This window comes from Strongylocentrotus purpuratus, unplaced genomic scaffold, assembly GCF_000002235.5.
Source record: "Strongylocentrotus purpuratus isolate Spur 01 unplaced genomic scaffold, Spur_5.0 spur5_scaffold_4, whole genome shotgun sequence".
In the NCBI taxonomy this organism is placed as follows: domain Eukaryota; kingdom Metazoa; phylum Echinodermata; class Echinoidea; order Camarodonta; family Strongylocentrotidae; genus Strongylocentrotus; species Strongylocentrotus purpuratus.
In genome coordinates this window covers 26,973,660-26,995,574 of record NW_022145610.1, presented here as the reverse complement: position 1 = coordinate 26,995,574, position 21,915 = coordinate 26,973,660, and the positions used below count along the sequence as shown (strand labels likewise).

The 21,915-nt window shown below is 36.5% G+C and overlaps 1 protein-coding gene across 1 annotated transcript in view; it reads right to left on the bottom strand.

Annotated features, from left to right (window-relative positions):
- Positions 1 to 20,674, bottom strand: part of LOC752451 (protein crumbs) — a 65,210-nt gene extending 44,536 nt beyond the window's left edge. Inside the window, exons 1-4 of the mRNA XM_030997542.1 lie at positions 20,367 to 20,674; positions 19,428 to 19,696; positions 18,525 to 18,740; positions 3,116 to 3,354 (exon numbers count right to left, since the gene is read on the bottom strand). Coding sequence (XP_030853402.1) covers positions 3,116 to 3,354; positions 18,525 to 18,740; positions 19,428 to 19,696; positions 20,367 to 20,664 — 1,022 coding nt within the window. The 5' untranslated portion in view covers positions 20,665 to 20,674. The remainder of the gene's footprint in view (positions 1 to 3,115; positions 3,355 to 18,524; positions 18,741 to 19,427; positions 19,697 to 20,366) is intronic.
- Positions 20,675 to 21,915: the final 1,241 nt, after the last annotated feature.

Below are 21,915 nucleotides of genomic sequence, written 5' to 3'. Positions count from 1 at the left end.
AAAGAGTAGCAGATGAGTGCTGACAAAAGGTAGACCACAGACTTCCACGGATAAGACCCAAAGGAAATACTCCCCGGTGATTGTACATTAAGTATTTCAAAATTAGGCAGATTTTTCCCCATCTTTAGAACGATAACTACCGAAAGGAAGTCCCTAAATCCGACAAATTGTTTGAAGATTAAGGTACTATGAGGAAGTTTACAATATTTGGGTTCGGTCAGCTATGCCAGTATGGAAAGATGACAGCACATGTACTTAAGGTCACTAAAAGAATACTCAAATATAGAAAAGCCACAACCAGTGAAAGATGTTGCATCAGATTGTCTTCTTTACTTTTCCTGAACACAATTTTGAGCTTTTGCGGAGCTACATACATGTATATATTTTTTTTTATCCATACAACAAAAATTACACTTCATTGTTTTTGTATATCTCCAAGGCTCATTCTATTAATTTTGGTTCAAATGTATCTCAGCTGAAAATGCAGTTTGCAAACAAATTAATCTAGCAAATTTAATCTCAAAATGGTCAGGTAGGAAATCACACGTATCCTACAATGTACACTTTTGTATGTTAATCTAAATACGTATACGGTACATGGATGCACATTATGTTGAACTTGAAAATGATTGTAGGCATAAAGAAACCTAGCTGTTAATTGCCATGTTTCAGCGATATACTCTCCAATTATCTCCCAGGCCCATCCCCCCGTAATGTGACCTTGGATTACGATCACATGATAACATCCAGGGGTTTAAACATGTCAGACGATAATAACCATGTCTGACGAACATGAAGAAATTAAAAACTCAAAAATAATTGATGATACTCGTCTGCTATGTGCAGGGTCCAAATGCTAAATTCGGAAAGGAATGAATTGAAATATGGAGAGAAATTAAGGTTTTTAGAAGATCCCTTGTTTCCTATTACCAATTTCTACTTGATATAACAAATGAGATGTAATGAGAGCAAGAAATGTGTTATTAAAGTAATATCCTTTAACACAGAGTTAATGCCAATCTGGCTCTTAACAGACAATACACTTTGTTTTTATTTGAGATCTATATAAAATCGTTTGCTTGGTGTAATGTAATTCTTACAAAAAGTCATTAATTTTCAAATTTTCATAACATATTAAAGGTCAGTCATTTTAATCAGAACTTTCTGCAATGCCTTGTTTACAGAAAACAAGCCACACTTCTCCTTTAAAGATGATATTTAAGAAAGTAATTGAATTGTTAATCAATTTGTCTCAGAATATTTATTCCAAAAAAATATTGCTGAAAGTTCCATTATGAAAATTTGAAAATTAATGTTTTTTTGTAAGAATGGCATACCTAAAAAAGGATATGATTGTAAAATTTGGTAAATCATAACTCTAGGAATAATATTAGAAATGAATTCAAATCACTATCACCAACCCTTCATAATTTTGATTCCCACAACCTTTGGGACTGATTTTCAACCTACATTCCCAAAATCTCAAAACACCTTTACCATTTAATGTTTAAATTGGTCAAAACAAGATTGGACGAGACCCTGACATTTCGGTTTTTGGCATCATTCTTGTTTCCTCTCCTCCTCTTGACGTTAAAAACTACTTTCCAGTTGACAGCTATCCCGTTGCATGTCACTGATGACATCTTTCCCACCCCAAACTAATGACTACTTCCATTTCCCATGTCAAATCAACCTGTGAAGTTCAGGAGGACATAGAATTGAAGGGAAAGTAGAGTGAATGGATTAGAGGAAGTTACAGGACTACACAAAAAACTAGAATGTGATCATTCATGTATTTCTACATTGAATTTAGATGCACCAGTATTTAATCTGTAAAAGTGTCTCCCTTTTTCAATCTACTAATATCATATGAGTAAAATTGTAGTGTGAATATGGTATGAATGTCAGAATGTGATCAGGCATGTCCATGTATTTCTACAAGAAATTCAGATGCACCAGCATTTAAACTGTATCCTCCTTATTTCAATCAACTTATCAAATGAGCAAAATTGAAGTTTGGAAATTGTATGAATGTTATTATGTTAGAATGTAATTAATCATGCATGTATATGTTTTTCTACACAAGATGCATCAGCATTTAATCTGTATAAAGGTTTCTCCACTTTTCAATCTACTTTTCTTAGTAGTAACATTGCAGTTTGAAAACAGTATGAGCATCTTCACTAAAAATATGCATACAATTACGAAATGCTATATATATATAGAAATTACATTTATTGTATGGTATAGTGTGAATCATTTTCCAGTGTTTTACTGTAGTAAGCTCCCGAGTTCATCTCGCCAGACATTTATATAAGCCTGTACTAACGAATTTATACCCCAAAATGCTGTTTTAGTAGCTTTTTATAACTGTCATTATCAAACATTGCTGTTACACTTGGGTAAGTGGATAGAAGGAAAAAAAGTCACTTGAGTTTAACCTACAATTGAACTTCATTGTTAAAAATAACTTGCTGTTAATAGCATCAGCACAACAGGTCTTTGCAAAGTTGAATTCTTGCCAAAACCACTTGCTTGCATATACATGTAATGTATATATTCTAACTGGAAGGCTATCAGTGATTTCATGCCTAGTGATACAATCATTGCATCTTTTCCCCAAGATTTGTAGGGGGTGATTTGAACATGTCTGTGACCTCGGTGGTGGATTTCTTGCTTTGTCTGGTGATGACTTGCTAGTTTTGCTTGTGGTTTGTTTTTCCGAAACATAGCCTGAGTATCACTATAATATTTCCTACCTCTTTTCCCTGTCTGTCACAATTGTAATGCGGTGTAAATATTCTGAAAAGGAAAGATATATATATATATATATATCCACTCTCCCTCAGTTACTGGATAATAAATGGATTGGACGAAAGGAATTATACATGTATGTGGGTGGGTGTGCGTGCATGTGCCTGTGTGTGTGTGTGTGTTAACTGGTGCAGGAACTTTCAAGGTTCACATGTAGAATCAGTGTTAAGTAGTCTTATGAATGTTTTAGTCCTATTTTATGAGAATTTTATCAAACCATGCATTTCTCTCCAAATGACTTGCTTCACGCAACATTTTCGTTTTCTTTCATGTAAAATCGGACCACTAGACTAGGACCAACCTTGTTCTAAACCTCAGCGTCAGGACTGTGTGGGTCCCCGGGGTGAGGTCCTGGTCCACCGAGAGGTACGAGGAGCTGGTCTGGAGGGTGATGACGGTAGGAGGAGCGCAGAAGTCCTCGGGACACCCCTCCTTGATACCAACGAGACTGGAGGCGGCGTCAAGATCAAGGAGATTGGAGGTGGTCTTGATGTAGCCGATACAGGTCACCAGATAGCCATTTAGCCTCTCCGTATTCACCTACAATCACAAAAACAAAACAAATCAAATTTAAATAGGCAGCGTTTATCAAACATTGAATTAATTAAGCCCCACTGTACTATTTGTAGCTACTTGCTCCCTCTATATAGAAAACAATGCCTAAGCGGTGCCCGTTGGTCCCTGGTGATCCTCTTTTTCTTATGTTAATTGAGAGCTAAGTTGATGAGATAGTCACCTGTCAGTGACCACCCTGGGTAGTCTAATCCCTCCTAGCTAAACTAGTACAGATGGCCTTTAAGTGGAATTTAATAGATTTGTTTGTATTCATTAACAATCAAATGAAAAAGAAAGAAAACAAACGTTGCTAAAGGACCTCTCCCTCATGTATTTTTCTACATGCTTGCCAAAATGAAGTAATTATTTAGAAAATACAGGATACACTAATAAACAAAAGAAGCAAAAGTACTGTTGGTAACTTACTGAATGATAGAAAACTTGTTGTAAAGTTCCAAAAGAAAAATCAACCTCTAAAGAAAGTATTATATATGCATGTATGCAGGAAAATAATTTCATGAAGATTAAACGATTGTTGTATTTTTAAAGAAAACCTACAAAAATGAACATATCCAGCCTATACATACATGTATATGCAGTGTAATTGCATTCACAAGATGTGCATATGTACATGTATGTAATACACAGGCAACCCTACCGGTATACATCAGAGTATAACGATCATATTAATCATTTCTACAGCAATAGTGGTAATTAGAATCAGATGATCATGCATCTAAACTGTACACTGTATGTGACCTAGTGCCCTTGAATATTACCGGTAAGCATTAATACTCAACATTGTCCATTTGATAGGCTATCTATTAGCCATAATTAAACTAGTACTGGGTAATTAACTGCTCTTTTGGCATTAGAGGTTAAATTTCACATGATCAATTAATTATCAGATAACTGAACAAGATCAGCTTCATTATGAAGAAACTAATAGTAATATCCAACTTGATTCAATCACTAAATAAATTTCCCTTTTCATATCTAACAATATTAATGAACATATTAAAGGAGGTCTTCATGTAGAGGAGTGCAAGTCTATTCTGCAAAAGGGTGTAGCGAAATACTTCATAAGGCATAAAGTATTTTGCAATAAGCACACCATGTGTTGTTAGCACTTCCTTCTCTCAATCACATGTATGTTTCATAATTTCTATGAAGGGTCGTCCTCTTCAATTCCTTTCAGTACGCTATACACCCTGGCACAGGCTACAACAACTGGCCCCTTTTTTAGAACCAGCTGCTAAAGAATAATGGATAGAAGAGAAAGCTGAAAGACGTACAGCCCCCTTTATCAATTAGATTCCTTCCTTGTCTGCCCCATGCATATGGGACCATATTTTGACAACTACCCACTGTACTCACTCAATGCTGCATATTTACACCCCCTCCTAGCCCCATCCAAACATTTTTTTAGCCCCAGGACAACTGGCCCAGAAAACTACTTCAGGCCAAGGACAATATTACACCTGATAACTGCCCCATATACAATTAACCCCTTCACTTACACCTGTGAAAAAAGAGGGGGGATCCTCCAATTGTACCTCAGAGTGCAGTAGAAGGTTAACATTTCAGGCCATAGAGAAATCGGGGGGGGGGGGGGGAGGGGTAAATTTTCATTGTAGACGGTTAAGTGCTTTTTATACATAAAATGACATGTATAATTCAACATTTGTGTAGTTCTAGAAAGGAGCCCCCCCCCCCCCCCCCCCCTCTCTCTCAAAAAAAAAAGATAAGATTAAGATACATTTTTCATGACTTATTGTAAGGGATTTTTTTGTTATTTCACGATGTCACTTTTAGTCATTTTGCTGCATCATGTTTTGGCATCAAACAATACTGCAGGGATGCTACCTTTCCAGATACTGATGATACCGATCAGCTCGATCACAATTCATTTTTGTTTGCCTGCTTCTGTTATCTCAAACAAAACCAAGAAAGGATGATGGAAAGTTCTGATGATGGAAGATAACTGGGAACAATGCCAGAACTAAAGTCTAAAGACGCTTACAACTTAAAGTTAAGTACATGTACATAGTCATGGGAAGCCAATTTTGATAACAAGAAAATTGAGAGAAATTAGACAATGAAAGATTCAACAGAACAAAACAAAAGAGTAAAGAAAAAGCAATGAATTTAAATTCAATATTTAAGAAACAACAAATACATGTACATGTATTATGTACAAACTACATGTTCATGTACAAGCTGGCAACTGAATGAGTTCCTCTGCAAACTACCCTCCATTGCAACCCCTATAGTCATGATGATAATTAACAACTTGTGGTACTTTCTATTACATGTACATTTAGTACAAATTGAATGAAGAGTATTAAACTCCTGAGGAAACCATGCCAATTTGAGAAGGGATCTTACATGTATACACGTATATATGTCAAAAGCTGCTTTATAAAAAGAAAAAAGATAGAGAACAAATTGAAACTGCACAGGCTTCCAAATTAAGAAAAATGAATAGTAATGGTTCCACTAAAGGTCAGGGGAACTAGATAAAAATATAGATTTCTGCAATAGACAAAAATCCTTTCTTGTCTTAAAAACCTTTACAGGTTGTGGAAATCAAGACTACAGTAATTGATTAGGAAGCTCAATGTATTTTGAAGAGGAAATACTGACATGGAAGGAAATCATTTTGTAATCATTTTGTAATCTAATAACTGAAATCAATCAAATTAACATATCCTGCAAAAATAGTGCAACTACTCTTCAAAATACACAGAATGTTCTTCAACCAACTGGCACGGATAATAATACTCATGAACTTCATTTTTTCGGCATCTATTTTCAATTGGCAGAGCTATTTAAGGGGGAGCCCCATTTTGATAACACATGAATATAAATTCTTGCATACACGAGTGTACATTAACATACAATTGTAGTTGCTAGGCATTCTTTATCAACTGTGTGAGCTATTTTGGGGTTCCCCATTATGAAGACAGGGAACATTTTAAATGAAACAGTTCCTCATGTTTTATTAGATACTGGTATGTTGGAAAATGGGTTAATTTACATGTACATGTATATCCTTAAAAAATGTACCGGTAGATCTGTGAATAACGATGAGTTCCTGATTTAGAATGATTGAATAATGGATGACATGCTTTGAATTGGTGTGAATGATTTCATTTTCCCAAGTTATATTTTCTGGATGATATCAATGTTTAAAATGGTATCAACTTTGAACTATCAAAACTGTGTTATAAACAAGATAAAAAGAAGACATTTGCTATCAAAAACACTGTGCATGTACACTGTACATATGGACATGGGGCCATGTAAGTATGCATGGAAGACTTTAACATGATAATTATTCATGAATGTATTAATCTATTTATTCAATAATTCATTTATTTGTTTATTCATTTAACTATTTATTCATTAATGTATTCATTTGTTTATATTTATGTATATATTTTTTATTCATTTATTTATTCATTTATGAATTTATTTATTCAATCATTTATTTATTAATTAATTTCCAAATGTAATAAATCTGAAATTGTCTTTTACATGAACACTGTACACAGTAACTTATCAAACTGCTATCAGATAGCCATTTTTGTGGTAAAATACAATGTAGAAAAAAATAGAAAAGAAAATTATGGATTACAAATTACAAAACATAATCAATGAATCCCATTAAAGTGCTGGCAAGGACAAAATTAGGTGACTATGGAACTGAGAAATTTCTGGCCAGCTTAATTTGGCATGGAGGTAAAATCTACAAGTACAAGATATCATGTGTAAGTGCAGTAGCATCAGACACGCTCATCGCCTAGCTCTCAACACCTCAGGTAAATACAGAGACCAGGAGAAGAGTAGAAGAAGAAAAAAAAAGATAACCCAAACTCTTGACAAACCATGAGTCATGGTAAGTACACCTAATGACAGATTTGATCTGACTTTAAGATACTTTAATAGAGAGCATTTCCTACTTGCATCTTCTCTAAATGTAGGATTTGTATGGTTGAGTTCGTCTATGCGTATCTGGGAAATTTGTGACGTAGAACTGGTAGTCATTTCAAGAGAAACTACATGTACTGGGGGGTGTTTCACAAAGATCCTAAGTTGAAATTATCTCTAAGGGTGCGTTTAATCGACACTTTTTCACCCTAGAATCACGGTTTCTAAAGACGTTTAGTTTAAAACGCAATGCGTTCAAGCGATTTTTTCGTCGGTCGTAAAAATAAACGTGTTTGAAAACACAAACATGAAACGCTGAAAAAGATGCGTTTTGTATCATGATTCTGCAGAATCACGGTCGCTAAATTTCGATTGAACGGACGGAGTTCTCAATCATGATTGTATGACGGAGCCTGTTCCGGTTTGGGCAAAAACCGCGCGCCTGCTTTTCTTGCAATTTGCGTTTACTATACCATGCTCTTTATCATGGCATGTTCCGTTATGTTATACCTTGTTTTCCTCTTTTTCTCTTTCTGTCTTTCCTTATGTTATTCTTTGTTTCTTCCTTCTATTCTTATGTTATTCTTTGTTTTTTCCTTCTATCACCTTCTTTTATGTTATTCTTTATTTTTATGATTCTATCACTTTCTCTTTCTGTCTTTCCTTATGTTATTCTTTGTTTCTTCCTTCTATTCTTATGTTAATCTTTATTCTTTTCCTTCTATCACAGTTTCTTATGTTATTCTTTATTTTAATCATTCTATCACTTTCTCTTTCTGTCTTTCCTTATGTTATTCTTTGTTTCTTCCTTCTATTCTTATGTTATTCTTTGTTTTTTTTTCCTTCTATCACCTTCTCTTATGTTATTCTTTATTTTTATGATCCTATCACTTTCTCTTTCTGTCTTTCCTTATGTTATTCTTTGTTTCTTCCTTCTATTCTTATGTTAATCTTTATTCTTTTCCTTCTATCACAGTTTCTTATGTTATTCTTTATTTTAATCATTCTATCACTTTCTCTTTCTGTCTCTCCTTATGTTATTCTTTGTTTCTTCCTTCTATCACCTTCTGTTATGTTATTCTTTGTATTTTACCTAATTCACTCACAGTCTCTTATGTTATTCTTTGTTTCAATCATTCTATCACTTTCTCTTTCTGTCTTTCCTTATGTTATTTTTTGTTTCTTCCTTCCATCACCTTCTCATTCTTTGTTTTATTATTGCGATCTATGCTCTAAACAGCAGTCGACAGTCGGCCGTAAACAATTCCAAAAAGCGCGCGCCGAAGTTGACCTATATACTTCCTGGGTCAAACTGCGAGTGTGATCCGCAGTGGCTGGGCTCGAAATGAGCTAGAATCAGCGTTGATGAAAAATCGCTTGAACGCTAACCGCAGTGACCTTGTTTTTTGTAACGGCGTTTTGATTTGTGATTCATGTTTGTGATTCTAGCTTCGAAAATTCGATTGAACGCACCCTTAGTTGGACATACAAAATTATGGAGAGCCATTAGCATCTATGAAAATATTTTGTAAAAGTTATTTTAAAAGGCATAAAATGTTGATTCAAATCATTCCTATTTTTGTATTATCAAGGAGATTTTATGTTCTTGATCTGGAATTCATATAAAGTCTAAAATACTTGAATTTTCGCTTTTGAATATGTTTTATTTTAAGGCTACAAATGGCTCTCCATAATGTTTAAGTCCAACTTAGAGAACAAGTTTGACTTAGGATCTTTGTGAAACACCCCCTAATCCTTGGTTAGTGGTAAAGTATGTGTAGATGGCTTACTAAATACTAAAACAAGTAAATGTAAATATGTAATATAGGCTCTACATAGTACTGTATATATTCCTACTGAAAGTTTCTCACATTCATCGAGAAGCTCAACCTCTCAATCTTTGGCCTCGTCATCCTTTCTTCTTCGTCTTCCCACTTATTCAAGGTGCTCGATCCGCTCTTTTTAGAAAAAAATAAAATGTTTTCATCTTCTTCAGTTCTCCCCTTCTGCTCTATAAGGAAAAGGAGTAGACCCCTATACCTATTCTATTACACTCACCAAGTTTCAACTAAGAGTGGAACTACTCCGACATAATGATAAAAATAAAGAAAGTGGATAATTTGAATCAAATACAGGCACTAGGCATTTTTAATGCATGAAGTCACATTCTTCTTCTTAGTTATCATTGAACTACTATAATGCATAATTGCATATGTCAATTTACATTCAATATCCTTATTTCATTTTTTCTAATGTTTTGCTGTCCATATGACAATAAAAGTCTTTAGACAAATTCTTATGTTTGCGATGTTCTTGATTTTCTTCTTCAATAAAAACCGAAATTGAATTGAATTGAAATTGATGCATGTATTTTAAGAAGTATACATCTCAATAGTTGAGTCTCCTTCTTTTTCATCTCTCTCTCTCTCTCTCTCTCTCTCTCTCTCTCTCTCTCTCTCTCTCTCTCCCAACTCCCCCTAGAGTTTATACAGTTTGTTTGACTAGGCCTAGTTCTGTTCCTGTTAACCAGGAGTAGTTTCCTTTTGACATCACTCCTAGAGTGGGCCAAACTCCTAAGGGCTGCAATCCTATTATCAAATTCATCATATTTCTATTACTCACCATATTTCAATACATTCTTTTTGTAAAAATGTATGCCAAATCTGTGTTCAATGTAAACAAATGTCTCATGTACAGGCCAAAGGAAGAGAAAGTCAGCAAATTAGTAAATTAGTCCATACTCTCTACATTTCTTTCTTTCTTCTCTATCTCCATCTCTCTCTCTCTCTCTCTCTCTCTCTCTCTCTCTCCCTCCCTCCCTTTCACCATATCCCCATTCTCCCTCACCTCTCTTCTCACTCTCCTTTTACTCTTTGTCCACTCCCTCCTCACTCTTTCCTCCTTTGCTTTTTCTCTCCATCGCCAGCCATCTTCTCTCTCTCTCTCCCTTGCTCTATCTCTGTGTGCATGTATCCCCATCCAAAATGATCTCTCCCTCATTATCATTTTATTTTTATTTTCTCTTTCCTTTTGACTTAATCTCTCATCTATACTTCTCTCCTTTCTCTATAGATCTATCTATCTTAATCCTATCATTCTGTCTCTACCTTCTTTTTCTTTCTCTATTAAACTCTCAATCTGCCTCTCTCCCTTAATGAACTTGCCTTTGATATGGGAAAGTTAAGTTCGTTTGCCTGGGGTTTACGTTGTTCCTGTAAACTAGCCCGATAAAGATCATATGATTACAAGCAAGAGGAAACACTTGCAGCAACACAACTGCTATCCGACCTTGTCAGCAGTTCACAGCTTCCAAGGAGAAAACTTTGAAGTACAAAGGTGCATCAATGAAATGCATTTTGACATCAACTGAACATCTATAACATGTTTCAAATTTCTAACATTTAAAGCCCCACTGCACTACTTATAACTACATGTACTTGCGCCCTCTATATATCAAACAATGCCTAATCGGTGCCTGTTGGTCCCCCATGGTCCCCTTTTTCTTATGTTAATTGAGAGCTGATTTGATGAGATAACCACCCATCAGTGACCTTAAAGGAAGGTCTAATCCCCCTGGCCAAACTAGTAGAGACGGGCTTTAAAAGAAACTCTTTTAAAAAATTGCTTTACATTGTGCTGCCCATTAGACAAGCTTAAATCAAAGTATATATCATTTGTAAAATTAAAAGTTGGTATGAAAGTTCAAATTAAAAGTGAATTCATAAATACATTTTAATACAGCATCAAAGTCCGAGTGTAAATGTATTTATAACAATTTTTTAAAATATATGTTCCTTTTGTCATGACAACAGACATGTCTTGTCTTTGAGTCTTTGGGAGTGTCGTGGTCGAGTGGTTTAAGGCGCTTGACTGTAGATGCGAAGGTCGAGGGTTCGAATCCCGACACGGCACTAATATCCTTTGGCAAGATATTTACCTGCACTTGCTACTCTCCACCCAGGTGTTAAATGGGTACCCGGTAGGATGCGAACGTTCATGTGGTTGAACGAGCAAGTGTGCGCCTGTAAAATGGCGACTGGCTGGAATGCTCCCCAGGGAGTGGAAAATGTGCACACATTGTGTGCGGGTAAGCCTGAATCCGATGACCGGGGTAATAATATATCTGTAAAGCGCTTAGGTACATCGTTGGATCGGTGTATTGAACGCTATATAAAAAACCGGATTATTATTATTATTATTATTTCATTATGATGTTTAACCAGTTAACCAATTTGATGTTTGATGATTGTTTTAGCTGAGTGTTATTAAAGAAAGCAATCAGGAGACCAAAGGCTTAATTCCTCTCCGAGGTACTTGGTAATGAGGAATAGTGCCTTACCAAAGGGAATGAACACATTGACTTGGTTTTGAACCCGGGACCTCCCGGCTACCAGACTACTGCTCTACCACTGGGCCATCGCTCCTCCTCGTTGGACTTCCATTTCACTATTGAACGTTTTATCCAAGCAACATCGATCTGGTCATACAGACCCAAGAGATAAATAAATGAGCAGCCTAGCTGGCAAAGGCTTCTAGCCTGGCCCTGGTAGTAACCCTTTCTTAATTTTAGCCCTCGCCTCGATGTGACCCTCTTGCTCCGACGGTCTGCCCAGGGGCTTTTTTTTTAGCATAGTGGAATTAGGACAATCATAACCTTCTTGCACTGACCAGGCAACATCCCTGTCAATACGGTTCCCTGCTAACAAGCCCTTCCCCTCTTATTTCCTAGTACACAGGGAGAGGTACGATGTTGGTCACTACTGAGTCACTTGCACAAGGTCGATACTGTCATCAAGCTCCCCTCACAGTAGTTCCTGTAATACGATCTCATTAAGAGACCAGTAAGGTACGTCTTCATCCAATCCGGCTTGTTCTCTATCACAAGGGGGTGTTTCACAAAGATCCTAAGTTGTACTTAAAGATAAAGATCAGTTCTGGTCATGCGAGTGCAATTGTAAAAGAAACGTTGTGGAATTGATCAGAAAAGGTCGATCATCTAGCCTATAAGTATTGGTGTGTACAGCACCTGCAAGGTTCTGGAATCACAAAATGATAAGAAATTTGGCCCAGCTAGTCTTGGTAAAGTTACAAGCACTGTACACAAAAAGATGTATATGGGACTACGCTACACATGCATGACACGTGCGCGATATCTATCAGGTCCAAATAGATAGTACGCGGTTTCCCGGCAAAATTTGTATCATCACGTATTATAGTCAAAACATATTCTTTCACATGATTGGTACAAATAAGAGCTTCCATTTCATTTTTTGAGAGGGGAGCGTTTCCAAAGCTGGTCTTTACCTTTAACAATTATGGAAACCGTTAGCATCTCTGAAAATATTTTGTAAAAGTTATTTTAAAAGGCATAAAATGTTGATTCAAATCATTCATATTTTCTATTATCAAGGATATTTCATGTTCTTGATGTGGAATTTATAAAAAGTCTAAAATACTCAAATTTTTGCTTTTGAATGTATTTCATTTTTAAAGCTACAAGTGGATCTCCATAATTTTTGAGTCCAACTTAGAGTTAAGTTCGACCTCAGGATCTATGTGAAACACCCCCCCCCCCCCCCTTGTCTTTCATCTTCAGGAACCCCTTCCCTAGCCCTTGATTCAAACCCACAGGCACATAATTTGTGATTTGATATCAAGTATAATGACCAAATATGAGCATGTGATTGTACTGTATGCCTCCGAAACATGATCCTTCCTGGAAATTTCAGTTATCTATTTATACTTCTTTGCCCATTGCCTACAAGTATGCATAGTTCTCATTGTATCATGTTATATCCATTCTGGGAGATATTGAATATAAATAGAACAATGAGATAAAACATAAACTTCTCCATAAACGTAAACTACAGGTACAATGCTGGCCTAAAGCAACTTTGCGTGCAAGAAATGTTCACGTCTTGAATGAGTGGTTCAGATTAATGAATGAAATCCTGCCATAAAATAAATGAATTCGCATTCATAACACTATTTCTTTTTTTTTCTTTTTGTTGTGTTTAACAATACAAAAATGTTTGTGTCACAAAAGTTTTCAGTTTTACATTATTAATATGATTGTATCCTTTGAACATTCTTGAACATTTACAAGTTCTACATTCACATAAATTCAAAGAGATCCAGAAAAGTGAGCCCAAAGTAAATCAGGTATGTCATTACTTTCCAATTCATCCCATTCTAAACAAATTTTAATCAAATTTCTGTTTTATCCCTTTAAATGCACTTTAATGCCAGGGTCGATCTCCCTGTCATCAGTTGCCTGTTTTTCCTCATCATAATTGGGTCTGCAAAACAGTGACTTCTGAAAATCTAAACAGGCTTGATACAGCGCTGTGGTCAACTGGGAAAGGCATTATGGATCCGGTTTTTTGGAAAATGAAATACACCTTCACGTCGATTAGCAATGGTTTGGACTCAAGACTGAGATCAGATATTTGAGGTTCGAGAATGCAACATTGAAAAGTTTCAATTAATGCAAAGCATAGCTTGCCAAATCATATGTGATATCAAATAAAAAAATTGATGAGGATAATTCTGCAATCTATGGTAAAATATTTCCATTCTTAGATTAGAAACCTTTGAATTTATATTGCCTCTTCGTATGTACAGTGTATTTCTCCTTCTAGCCAACACTCTACCCTCAGTTTCTCTCTCTCTCTCTCTCTCTCTCTTTCTCCTATCTCCCCTTTTCTCTCTCTCTCTCTCTTTCTCTCCTTCTCTCTTTCCTTCTCTCTCTCTCTCTCTCCCTCTCTGTATCTTTCTGGAGATCTCCTGTTTGTCCTCATTACTATACCTGTTAGCTCCTACTTTTCTTGTCCTCCCCTCTGTGTTTTCTCTCTTCTTTCGCTTCTTCCCTGTTTAATATCTCCCCATGGAAGCATTCTTTATCACTTTCTCTTCCTCTCTTGTATCTCCCTAATTTCTACAAAAACTATTTCATGTAATTGACCTCTTTTCTAAACATCAAGCTTTTCATCGTTGTGCACTCTCTCAAAAAACCCTAATCATCACGTTGCATAATTGGTGAGCTAATGTTTCTCCTGAGGTTAGGGTTCCAACCCTAAACTTGTCAAACAAACCCCATCTCTATTAGACTCCAAATTAGACTTGACATCTCCAACATCCCCCAACGTCTGACTCCAAAAAATGGTCCCACATTTTGCATTCCCTCACCCCCCCCCCCCTCCCCCGGCCCCTTAAAGTACATACCGGTAGCTCGACTAGTTTCAGTGTCATTTGCAAGGAATCGACTTCCAATTAACTTTTCTTTTATAGATCCTCTGTACTAAGAATTTGAATATTAGAAGCGAGAAACCTTACAAAAAGTGAGAAACCTTACTAGAAGTATACATACATGTATGTAAAAATTAAAATATATTGATGATAGGGCCAAAGTATGTTATCGATGGCTTGTGGGTCAATTATCCCTTGCAGAAATGTGTATTGTGCTTAACACTACAGTCAGAAGTCCTTTACCATCATGCAAGCCTTAGTACTACAATTCATTTTTAAAATGTATACAGTAACTGCCTGCTCTTTGTCTTTAAAGGTGGTGTACACGTAGCTTGGCAAATACTGGTTAACGCCATCTACATGTACATGTACGTCTTATTTTGGACAACTGCACATAAACGAATGGACTTGATTAACGGTACTCTACATGGTCAGCGCCCGCTATAACAGACCGAAGTTCTCCTATCAGGCTTTGGTTTCGCGTATGTTGCACGCACGTGAATGTTGCGGCCGCGTCATCCGTTGTCGTATTATACCCGATTGGCGCTGAGTCAGGCCACGGGAAAGACGCATAGTCCCGTCATGCTACACCCCCCTTTAAAATGTATTCACTTGAATAAGACATCCTCTACTCTAATTCTCCCTAATTTACCATATTGAAAGCTTAGAAATATGTCATTTTGGAGAGGGAAGGGAAAAAAATATTTTTAAAATTTCGGGGGCTACTTTTCAAGCTTGCGTGCATGAGAGGAACACTCTTCAATTTGTTTTGCATTGAACTATATGCAAATTTGGGGGGGGGGGTGCTTTTTTATGACTTTCGGGGGCTCTTTTATTTGTTTATACCCCCCCCCCTTTTTTTTTCTTCATGAATCCCAAAATATGTCTGACTCTATCTTTAACATGGATGAGCACATCACAACCAGTGTAATGGCCACCATACGCCTCCACTCATGCACTTTCGTACAGGGAGAGTGGAAGCAATGCTGTGATTGGCTCCCAAGGGAGAACATTGCACATGCATTTCCTGTCCTAATCATATTTTGCTGGTAATCTTGTTGTAAAATGTCACTCTTCGTGAAGTCACGTCCCCCTTCTCCCTCTTTTCCACTCTTCTGAATCATCGTGGGATAGCCCTCAAAGTCATGAGTAATAGAGATAAAAAGTACATGAATTATGTTGCAATCTGGTCACTTGGTTTAATTTGCTTCTTTTTTTCTTCTTTTTGTTAATGAAAATTACCAGTGAGCACTATGTCAGGGAAAAAATACACAGGGGCTCGGGGCGACTTAGCCCCCGAAATGCCCAAAAGAGCCCCAGAAAGTCATTAAAAAAGCCACAAAAAAATTGCATCTAGAGTCTCATGCAAGCAAGCTTGAAGAGTAGCCACCAAAATTGTTTGATATATATTGTTTTTCTCTGTACTATGTATCCCTCTTTAAATGGAAATGTGCTTCATTGTCTAGATAAGGATCTTACTGCTTGGGTATTGACCAATATTAAGGTAACTTGGTCCTAAACATCCACAAACGGATACCGGTAGGTGGGAATATGTCCCGCCTGCCTCTGCAACCAACATCTATCAAAACTCATTCTATAAAAAAATGTTAAAGAATGGTAAGGTAAATAGCGGCCTTGTTTATAGCCTACACTTAACAACTTAATTATTCATATCTTTTGTAAATTTGATGTTTTTTGTTTTTTTTTGTAACTCAGGGAAAAGGTGGACTGGTTGAATTAGGGCCTTTGTTGAATACTTTTAGATTACGAGCTTTACAACTTCACAGTCTCAAGAAAAATAAATCGGGAAAAATCATTTTTTTCACATACTTCAAAAATTACAAAACCTGTTTAAAGGGTATGAATAATTAAGTTTTTAACTATATACAGTATGCTTTCAACTTGATAGAAAAGACTTGAGTAGGCGTACATCTAGACGTGCTACATCATGCACTGTACCTTTATAGAAAGTATATATCATTACATACAGGGTGTGTATGATCTTTTTAACGGAACTCATTTGCTATAGATATCTTTATATGATATGGACATCCTGTTGCCTAAGGAAAAATGAAAAGTGAGCCTACTGTCACATGACTATCCACTGTTTTATAATCTGTACCTTAGAAAATATGTATGTATGATCTTTTAAAACGGAACTACTTTGCTATGAATATGTTCATTTGATATGGACATCCTGTTGCCTAAGGAAAAACAAAGAAGAAATGTGTCCTGACAGTCACATGATGACTATCCACTGTTTAATGGTCTCCTATAAAATCTAAAACTAAAACAATTGCCATTGGCAAGATATCATGTGTGTGAGAACTTCAAATGTATTTTTGTACAACAAACAAGGTAGGATTGGTGAGAGTGCGACCCTTTAGTTTAACCCTTTCAGTACAGGATTCAATTTTAGGGCTAAATTAATCATATGTTGTTCTTCAAGTGGCAACAATAACAACTTTCTTTTATTGCTACTCTGTTCTAATAAAATATATTATCTCTGCAAATAATATCCATGGGAAGGAATACTTTGCGACGGACAAAGTGGCTAATTTTGTATTAAAAAGCGATGATTTTGAACCTCTTATTGTGTTGCCAATTTGAAGATTTTAAAGTTTTTTTTTTTATAATAATTCCTGGTATCTAATGCAATATGTTAATGGAACAAAAACGGATGCACTGTGTGCAGAATTTTTGTCTTTTCTACTAAATGCATCTGTGGCCTGTTTCATAAAAAGTGTTATCTATATAACAACTGCTTAATAATTTCTATGACAAATTTGCTCTCGGTCAATCAGATGCCATGATTTCAGTAGCTTATAACAGTAGCTTGTTCATGTAACTTGTTATCGATATCAAGTTTTATAAAACAGGCGGGGCCCAAATATACTTTTAAGGGCTTTGAATCAAATGTTATTGAGCCAAACCTTAAAATGTGGAATGCCTGTCACAAAAAGGTTCCTTGAAGCAGGTGCTTTTCCATGTACCTTCCATTCAGACTACCGTAATACATTGTATGGCTATACGAAACCTGTATAGCTACATGATAAGGATTGATTTTCCTAGTATGAACATGGTATATAACTTTATCAAGCGAAACACAGGTTTGAGCATCATTTTAAATGAAATCTTAATTCAGAATCAGTCCTGTTTTCGTCTAAACATAGGATTGTATTAAAACTGTATACTAAAAAGCACATCAAAAGGTTTCAACAAGGTGCTATCTCGGTCAATGGTATTTTGCACTTGACCATACCAAGATTTCAACACTGGTTACCTTTGGTCACCTCAGTGTCAGAGGGAGAAACCCTTGGGATGACCGGTCAGTCAGTCAGTCAGTGGAGCTGATCTGGCTGACAACAATGAGTTCACTCTGAGTCAGAACTCTAGGTATTGAGGGCAATAGTCACAACAAACAACTCCATTCTTGAGGAGTTGATAAAGTGGACATCCCTTGCTATTTCTCAGACAAGGGTTACAACTTTACAAGCAATGAAAGCTTTCATATACACACAACAAATGTAGAGCATGTATGATAGAAAACATTAGTACTACCATCTCAACTCAAATTACAGACCAATAGCAATGTCATTTGAAAAATCCTGGAACATTTTGACTTCAATTTAAAGATTTACAGATTCACAACTGAATAAAAACAATAATAACAAAGCAATACGATTGTTAGTTTGTTCAGTAAGTCTTGAAGATATTAGGAAAAAATTTACAGACGGAGAAAACTACCAACTTTCCCTTCCATATTTTGCTGTGTAATACAGCAGACATTATAAAAGCTCTTACATTATAAAAGGCCTACATGTACAACCCTGAAATAGTCAACAATGGAACAATTTTGCACCACTGGGTAGAATCGTACATTTGCCATTCACAAGCATCCCAAAGCAGGACTGAACTGAACACTTTGCACTTTCCTAGGCATCTTCTTTCCTTACAGTAAATTTAATTCTTACCCGTAAGTCGTTGATATCACTGTAGCCTCCAATGTAGAGCTCTCCCAGTATTCGACTGACGTCCAGGGCACTCTGAGATTCGGGGGTCAAGTAATTGACCGGTGCTCCCATGTTGTTGATGGTGGCAAAGGTCGTCCCGGGGAAGGCACTACCAAGATTGAAGATGGCTACGCTGTAAGTCACATTAGGTTGTAATGTACCGTCCCCAATATACAGCTAAAAGAGAAAGTTTGAAGGAAATATAACATAAAGAGTTATATATTTGTTTACCTCAACATTCTTTAGAGGTATAATAATAAGAGATAGCAAGCATTGTCATGCTTTGACTCTTTATATACATGTACTCAACTATTGGTTCTCCAGCATCATATCCCAGTCACACTGACAATTACAATAGACTAAAGAAAACAATTACTTATTAGGTATCGATCTTTTAGGGGTAGGTTTCGCAGTGTGACAGGGGTACCAAATACAGAATCTTAGAATAATTTACAAGATTTTGCTAAAATAATATAAAAGGAGATCTCATGAGCCAAGTTGTCTTTCTCAACTGGTAGTTCACCAAGTGAGTGACTGTTAAAAGGTTGCTTTCAGAAGTGAGGTATCTTGTGCTACAGCATGCATGTTAATGCTTTAAAGCCCCACTGCACTACTTGTAGCTACTTGCTCCCTCAATCTATATAGAAAACAATGCCTAAGCGGTACCCATTGGTCCCCCATGATCCTCTTTTTCTTATATTAAGTGAGAGCTGAGTTGAATAGATAAACACCTGTCAGTGACCATGCTGGGTGGTCTAATCCCTCCTGGCCAAACTAGTACAGACAGGCTTTAAGAGCCTATAGTCTATACAAGCCTGCCAATGTGGAACACTAGCAATAGAGCAAAAAATTAAACGACATTACCTCCACCAGTGAATCAGCCTCCACCTTCCACTCCAGGTACAGCCTCTGATTATTGACCCCAAGGGCGAAGAACAGGTCCCTCTGGGCCTCCGTGTTGCCCCCCTCCTGGTAAATCAGCATCCCAGGGTCATGGCAGTACCGGAAGCTGAATTCTAACACCTGTTCCGCACCCCTCAGCTGGTTGAGGCTGGCGTTGGAGACGGAGTTGTATCTGATGTAGGCATCGATGTCGATGTATTTCTCTGCTGCGGTTGTGCTGATGTTGAGTCCTGCATTAAAGAACATTCACATTATTAAAAGCCCTCCGTCTTGTTGGTTAGTCCTCTTTAAAAGATGATTATCCTCATCAATTTATCAATCAATGTGGGTTCAGAGATGACTGTACAGGTAAATTCAGCCCTGAATTTTCTTGGGCAGTGAAATGAAGGGAGTGGAGCCAAAGATCAGGCCTATGATTATGGGGCTGTTGCTTGCGTTACCTTAGCTTGGTCTCGGCTTGTTTGATTCAACTCACTCCAAAGGTGCTTCTCCCCTTGATAATCTTATAGTCAAGGAGATGCAAGCTTGGTTTATTGTGAACTGTGACATATACACGTAAATGCACAATCTGCAACATACATGTACCGGGTATATAAATGTCAATTAAAAAATGAAAAATAAACAAGGGGAATTTTCTCCTCTTAACTTGTAAAGACTGCATTGAAAGTGGAATAAAATTTTCTCTTAACATGGGAAACTACCTGTAATAAGCTTTGAGAGAGATTGTATTTCATCAATCATTTTTCAAACCATAATTTACTTTTATACAACATCAATGTATTTTCTTTATCACTTGTAGTAAATTTTAATCAAACAAACTTTTTCTGGAAAGTTGTATTACATGTACATTATACTACCTGTAAATGTATCAACTTCAAATATCAACAAAAGCTAACTTACCTGAAATAAGTAATAGTACAAAAAGTGTGACTGCTTGACTGTATGTCCTCGATGTACATGTACAACCTCTCCTCCACGTTTGGCAAGCTGTCCTCCAACACCCAACATCATTATTGTTCTTTGGATTCATCTTCCTCTTCGTGGTGAAAGTTCTTGGTACAGTACTGTCGTGGAATGATAAAGTCGTCCTTCTCTCGTTAGACTTTCTTAGTGAATTATTTGAACGATCGTTTTCACATGTGAACGTCGTCAGCAAAGTTGTTTTTTCAAACTGCATTGTTATGTTCTTCTGGCTCATGATAACCAAATAATGTTTGAAGTGTGTTACATGTACGTGTATCCTTTGGTCCCACATGAAAGCTCCGAGTAAAAGTTCAGGTCAGAGCAGTGATGTAAATTTCAGTCAAGTCAGAAGAAGCAAAAGTTGTTGCACATCCTAATGGAACACAAGTGAGCTCCCATCACAAACGTTATAGAATTTGTTTCTAAAAACATTTCGGCTCTTTCTTCTCATTTAATCTTGAAGTCAAAGAGTGTGTCATCCTTTTAATACCGGTCCATGTCACTGAAGTTTGCTAGCTCGCATATCTACATGTAGCAGGAACATAAGAAAAGAGAGAAGAAAAAAAAGAGAAATACAACAAATCATTAAAATTCCATTGAAATGCAGCACAAAGGCACATAAACAATAAAATGTGGGTAAAGTTTTGTTTGTTATTGTCATTAATGATAACTTGAAGAGTCTAAAGAGACTCTCCACACCGAAAATTGAAGTAAAAAAGATCATTGGTATTACACAATTCGTACCAGATATGTAATACAACAGTGCAAACATCAATCCAATTTACATTATGTGCAGAAGGAAGAAAATAAGGAGTGACCAATAAGAAAACATTATTTCTCCTAACTGGCAAACCTTTATGATCTGAAATACATGGACAAGATAGTAATTGCTATTGGATACTTGCATTGACCAATTACAGAGCATTAGGTTCTCTTAACTGGCCAATCACTGACAAGCTTAACTAGGCCAGAACAATGCTGGAGTAATTTGTGATGTACAAATCTTTGCAAAGCCAGTTCAGCTTATTTAATACCGGTACGCTACAATGACCTATAACATACATGTGTACATATCATCTGTTCAAAACCAGAAGGGCATAACTCTGTGATAAAAATTTGAGTTAACACCCTTCTGTCTCCAAATGAAGGATATATACATCAACCTGCATCGCTTGTTTTTCCACTAGTATGAGTTATCCTAGTCCAGATTCAGGCTGTTCTTTGTTTTTATTCTTCTATCACACGCATCTATCCACACACAGCGCGGTCTCTCCACTGATTGCGCAATCCCAAAATTTCTGTAATTAGAGGTCCAGATTGAGAGGAATGGCTAGGTCTACTTTCAATGCTGAGGGTGTGTTATTTTATCAGCTGATTGGGTGTGCTACACGGAAGCGGTACAGAGGCTGGACTAGTTATCCCTGTATACACCCTTCTCCTACTGTACATACTGTACTCCTAGGCTAGAATTTCATAATATTTCTAT